Consider the following 5961-nt stretch of genomic DNA (forward strand, 5'->3'; position numbering starts at 1 on the left):
AAAAATTGCCAGTACATTTGCTTTTAAAGTAAGAAACATTTTCTCAATGGATGCAGTTGGACAAGAAATAAAATACAGAAGGGACAGAAGTTGAACTTTTGTTTGAATAGGAATAAAATTAAGAGTGTATTTATAGGATTTTGTTTTATCCCCCCATCTCTAGAAGCCAGACATCTGATGATAACCAGCTGCTGAGAAGAACTGCAGAAGTGAGGGGCGATATCTTCATCAGATTATTTGAAAATGACTGTGTATAATTATCAACATAAACTATCCATTGATTCCCCCCCCCAAAAAAAAAAACCTGTCAAATAAGATTCTGCCACTTTTGGAGAAAAAGATTTAGAGAGGGAAAATTTATGTAAACAGAAATTTTTGGAACTCTTCAGATGGAAAAAAATACCAAAGAAACCACATTCACTGGATTAAAAGTAGATATTTATCTTGGGAATAAGTTTATCATATTTTTATGTACTAAAAAACAGCATCTCAATATAATTCAGTATTGCTGCTGTTCCTTAGAGCACTATACACAGTTGGAAAAATAAGAAGAATGTTTTGACATTTTAGAGCTTTTTGGAAAACGTAAATTTGAGTGAAAAGATCTGCATCTTGACATGCTGTTGAAAGCATGCTGACATGCTTTCCTGGTGTTAAATGAAAAAAAAAAGAAGAGCCAATAAAACTAACAAAACAAAACCCAAAAACTTGTAATGCAAATGATATTTTCTCGTGCTTTTACCAGACTGAAATTTTAGAAGAATTTGATCAGATCTACTGAGACTGTTGTAAAAAAGCTACAAGCGTGTTTTCACCACAGGGATCTGATGCAGGGTGATTCCACGTTGCAGCAGGTGTGTCAGTGTTTGTTCATGCCAGCACTGCAAGTGTCTCATACAAAAAATGTCCAGTGTGTAAAAACGATTTTACTGTTCAAGCCAACTGCAACCAGCTTACCGTAACTTAAGTTTGTCTAAGATTTAGGGATAAAGGAGACTGGCTGGCAAATTACAACATAATGAAAGATGCGATGAAGAGATAGAAGAATTTGGGAAGTATTTCCAGTGGCAACTCATAAGTATAATTCAGCCTTACTGTGAAAAATTATTTTCCTCTTTTTGCTGTTCTACCAGCTTTGTGTATTGCAGTGCAAGCGTCAAGCGTTCTTTCTCTTCATTTGCAGGATCAGCTTTTACAACATCTGATAACCTGTCCCTCAGTTCCTGGGTATCCTCTTCAACCAGCTTTCCCGGATTTCAGCATCCCCAGTCCTTGAGTGCCCTGGGTACCAGCACTGCATCCATTGCTACACCTATTCCTCATCCAATCCAAGGATCCTTGCCTCCGTACAGCCGCTTGGGAATGCCTCTTACGCCCTCTGCGATAGCCAGCTCCATGCAAGGTACTGGCCCCACTTTCCCTTCTTTCCACATGCCAAGGTACCACCATTATTTTCAGCAGGGTCCTTATGCAGCCATCCAGGGACTGCGTCACTCCTCCGCAGTGATGACACCATTTGTATGACTGATGTAAGATGACAGAAACATAAGATTTTAAATGTGCAAGCTTGGTAAGAAAAAATACAAGGGACCTTCTCAAAAGGCCTGTGGTGGGAGACTGCTGAACTCAAACCAGCTAAGAAAAGGCATTGTGGAGATTGATTCCTCCATTGAGGGATCACAAGAAGAGAGCATGCAGCTTGGAGCTGCTCACAGACCTATGTGTAACACAGTCAAAACAGATCCCAGAGTTCCCAGGATTTCTGGTCATGTGCAGGTTGTTCCAAAGGTTCGTTATGCCTCATGGACAGAGACTATGTTTATGCAGCAGTGTACAAATTAATTGTGTGTAAGTCTTTTTCTGTATGCCAGAAGGATTCTGAAAAAGGCAATACTCTTATTCATCCTCACCTCTTCTTGTGACTAATGAGCATCTAAACAGAAAATTGTATCACTGTAACTTTGAGCATGTTTTAGGCTATCTCAGCGTGCATTTGCTGGGAATGGGACAAAGTGGAGAAGGCCACTGTCCTTTTTAAAAGTCTGGCTTATACTCACCAAGAGCAGTATTTCATAATTGCTACTATAATCTCATAGAGAAAATGATTAGCAAGTATTTCTTTCTTTCTTTTATCTTTCTTTGTTTCTTTCACAAAACAACAGTTCTGAGAAGAACTGTGTTACAGACTGGTAGCAGTAATGATGTATTCTGTTCTGCTTGTCTCATATCCTAGGAGAAGCAATTTAGCAGTCCATTAAGATATGAAGGAAAACACTGAGTTTTAGAAAATGTGTCGCTTTTAAACTTAGAAACTCAAGACACTAAATTTTTAAGCCAAAGCTACTGTTTGCTGCTGTGCTTGCCATGTGTCCAGCTGCAAATGAGTACCATTATTTAACAGAATTTCAGGTTAGATCAGTCTATATCTAGACTCTAGATCAAACTATAATCAGTAGATTCATACAGAAATAACAGTATCTTGGAGTATCTTTCTACTTTTTCTATTTTCTTGGGTATGGTCATAGGTGTTGCTGGACAAGCTGTTTGTCCAGGACACAAGAGTTGTACTTTTGAGTTTTTCAAGTCCCAGTTTCCTTGGGAAAATACCATTGACGAGATTTGCTATAATTTTTTTTTTTAATTCACATCTGCCTTATTTAGTTAGTGAGAAGAGCTCTCATTGAAAATACTGCCCACTTTTTCTAGTACGTTGTGTTTGATGCAACAGAGGATCTGTGAATTCATAGGAAAAAATGACCTCTGCAGAGAGCTAGCATGAATCCTTTGCACTGTTGAAAAGAGAACTGGTGTGATGCTGGTTTTCTGCTTGTAAATAAGTCAACACAGATTTTCTGCGTGTTGTTGCATCCAAGTTGTAGGCGGTAACATCTATTAGTTAAAAAAGGACTTGCAATTCAATCTTATATAATAAAAGATTAGTGTAGAGCTGGAACAGATAGAAAGACATTTTGGCACTATTCTCCTCTACTCTTGACCAATGGATGTTGACGACATAAAATGAGAAGTACAGTGCAGTACACTGAGTGAAGTGCAGGGCAAGTCACCAGCTTCTCTTGTTGTCCCAGTGCCTCATCCTACCAGGTTGGTCACAGGCAGCAGTGACAACATCCCAGACTTTTCCCAGCTTCTATTACAGGCCAGTGCATACATTGAAAGATAAAGACCATCTACGTATTTTCCAGTAGCTGAATTTAAGATCTTGCAAATTAGCCATTACAATCACCGTAGTCATTTGCAGTATCATCCTAATTTCCCTTTACTCATTGTTGGGCATGCTAATAAAAAATGACCTGGGAAAATCTGCAACTTTTGTGCTCTGCACGTGAATGAAACCAAACTTCTATTTGCAGTCTCTTTAAGTAAATATCCGATTCTACATGCATAAAAATTCCAGGGGAGATTTAGAAAGAAAGGAAACTTTAATGTCTCTTCTTCAACTGCTTGACTTCTGTAAAAAAAAAAATCATATATATATATATATATATATGCACAGCTGTATGAAGGTCCTGTGGTGAAGTTCACTATGGCCTGTGGGGAAGTTCTTTTTCTCCTATCTATTTCCTTTTGCAGCTCCATTAACTTGTCTGAAGCTGCAGTGAATATGGTTAGGTCCAGAAATCAAACCAGTAGCTTTAATCCTGATACTCACGCTAGAAAGTAGTCAAGTAGGAAGGCAGCTTTCTCTTGGCTTCAGAAATAAGTTTGCAACAGGTAGGTTGGTTTAGGCAAGCTGTTCAAGTCATCTCAAGGCTGCCCAAACATCAACCTGTCCTTCCTTTGTGAGTCAGATTTGGAGAAATGAACAGTACAATTTTTAGCCCTTCTCCAATCTCAGTTCTAAAAATACCAATATTTGGCATGTAAAAATTCCACTGATACTGCTTCAGAGAAAATGCTCCAGGTTCTTCTTGAAGGAATGAAACTAGATTTTGACATAATTTACAAAAATATCAAATGAAAGACAAATGCTTTTCATTATAAGTAAAATGTTTTGCATACCTGAAAAAGGTGGCAGTAGATTTCCCCTGTATAAAAACAGGGTAAGGCCAATACCTTCCAAATTTTCTGTGATGAGATTTACTTTGAAGATGACCAAGAAAGGTTTCTGCAGAATTACCTGTCAAATCCACAGCCTGATTTTTCCAGTCCGGTCAAGGCTCAGGACCTTCTCTCCACCCAATTTCTTCTTACCCTCCCGTGGCAGCAGGAGAGTGATTCCAAGATGAAATTCCTGCTCCTCTTTAGTGGTAAATTTCTTGACTGTAAGCAAGACAGGATTTCATTCATATTTACATTCTTTCCTAGAAACAAAGTCTGTCTGCATGGATGGTGGTTATGATAGCAGCAATGCAGGAACTTTGCAGAACAGACTGAAGAACAGCTATTAATCAGCTTCAGCACTGAGTGCATAACTGAAAGGACATCAGTGTAAATGCAGTGTAATTAATTGGTTAAAGAAGAAAATTGTTTTGCTTCAAATTGTACTACTTTCAAAATAAGTCAGTAATTTACTGAAAGAGTTGCTGTACTGCTGTCACAATTCTATCACTTTCAGGATAGAACATCTGTTGCTGGTAGATGTTCTAGGAATGCCAAATGTAATCTAGAGTTTATTTTCCAATATAATTCACATTTTATATCCCATGAGAAGTGCTCTTCACCTTTATGAGCTATCTTGGCTGAGCAAACTGGTGCTGCTTAGTGTTTTTTTTTTTAATTATTGTTTTATTGAAGAAGGGTGGAGAGAACATGCCTGAATGTGCTTTTCAAAAAGCACGATAAGATTACCTTCCAAAGTGTTAAAAGTACTTTTGGGTGTTTTCTGGATTACCCTTTTATCCAAAGACAGTTAACAGCCTTAGGTCTTTTATCCAACAAAAGCATCCCAAGACTAACAGAACTGACATAAATATGTTTCTATATGTATTTATTTATTTTTTTTTTTTTAGTTTTGGAGCTAGAAATTTGGCTCTTTGTTTTGTGGTGCTGGTTTACATGGCCCGAGGAACTCTCAAAAATAAAAATTCAGTCTCGCTGGTTTCAGGGTACTCTCCAGATAGAAACAGGCAAACAGGCACACACTGAGTGGATAGAGGTGCAGTTTTTAATGGAAATGCTTCTTTGTGAGTTCAGCTATAGTGTGCAGTATGATAACTAACACCATTGTAGTGCAGCCTAAAAAATACAATGGAAAAATTTTCCCCAGAAGGCTTTATTCTTGGATAAATGATAAACACATGCAGCTGAAGGTTGTGACAATGTATGAACATGTATTCATGTGAAGATGGTGCAGCTTCCAACATCCAACAAACATTAACTGGTATTTGAAAATGAACCTCTTCTAAATTGAAAAAAGTCTGGGCTGGCAACTTGACTATACACTACATCCTCTGTATGCACGTGTGTGCTATAAAGAAACAGAAATATCAATGAAAAATATTGCAAAAACATGGGGAGCTTTCCAAAATTGGAAGGTAATGAAGCTGTGGTAATTCCTTCCTGGGTAAGGGGTAGAGAGACGGTGAGATGAGTGCAACACTTTGGGCTCCTTATCTGGAAGGAAGTCTTGGCCTCAGAGCTTATGCTCATCATCTGCAGGGGGTGATGTTCACTCACTGCAGGATTATGTTTCATTTTGCTGAGATGTTTTTCTCACCGTTCCTTACAGACCGCGTTCTGCTGCAGAAGATGTGGTTTCTGTACTATTTACTTGCTGGCCAGAAGATTTATGTATTAACTCTGTGATAAACTGTCCCCAAATATAGCCTTTAGTTTATAAAATAACAACTTCTTTTCCTTTATCTTTCTAAAAGAAACTAAGCAGTGATTTAAGTAAACTTTGAATTAACTTCTTATAATACTTTAAGGACAAAAAATACAGTTTGCTGTATTTTACCTTTAGCACATTTAAACAACTTTTTTTTTTTTTTCTTTTTCTTT

General features: G+C 37.7%; 1 protein-coding gene across 2 annotated transcripts in view; it reads left to right on the forward strand.

Annotated features, from left to right (window-relative positions):
• Positions 1-5961, forward strand: part of TBX20 (T-box transcription factor 20) — a 40332-nt gene that overhangs the window by 30159 nt on the left and 4212 nt on the right. The window contains exon 7 of one of the 2 annotated variants that reach the window (XM_010713039.3): positions 1184-1402. In XM_010713039.3, coding sequence (XP_010711341.1) covers positions 1184-1402 — 219 coding nt within the window. Of the gene's footprint in view, positions 1-1183; positions 5956-5961 lie in introns of those variants that run through there. The other variant, XM_010713038.2, reaches the window with a different exon arrangement.

Source organism: Meleagris gallopavo, chromosome 6 (genome assembly GCF_000146605.3).
Source record: "Meleagris gallopavo isolate NT-WF06-2002-E0010 breed Aviagen turkey brand Nicholas breeding stock chromosome 6, Turkey_5.1, whole genome shotgun sequence".
NCBI classification, from domain to species: domain Eukaryota; kingdom Metazoa; phylum Chordata; class Aves; order Galliformes; family Phasianidae; genus Meleagris; species Meleagris gallopavo.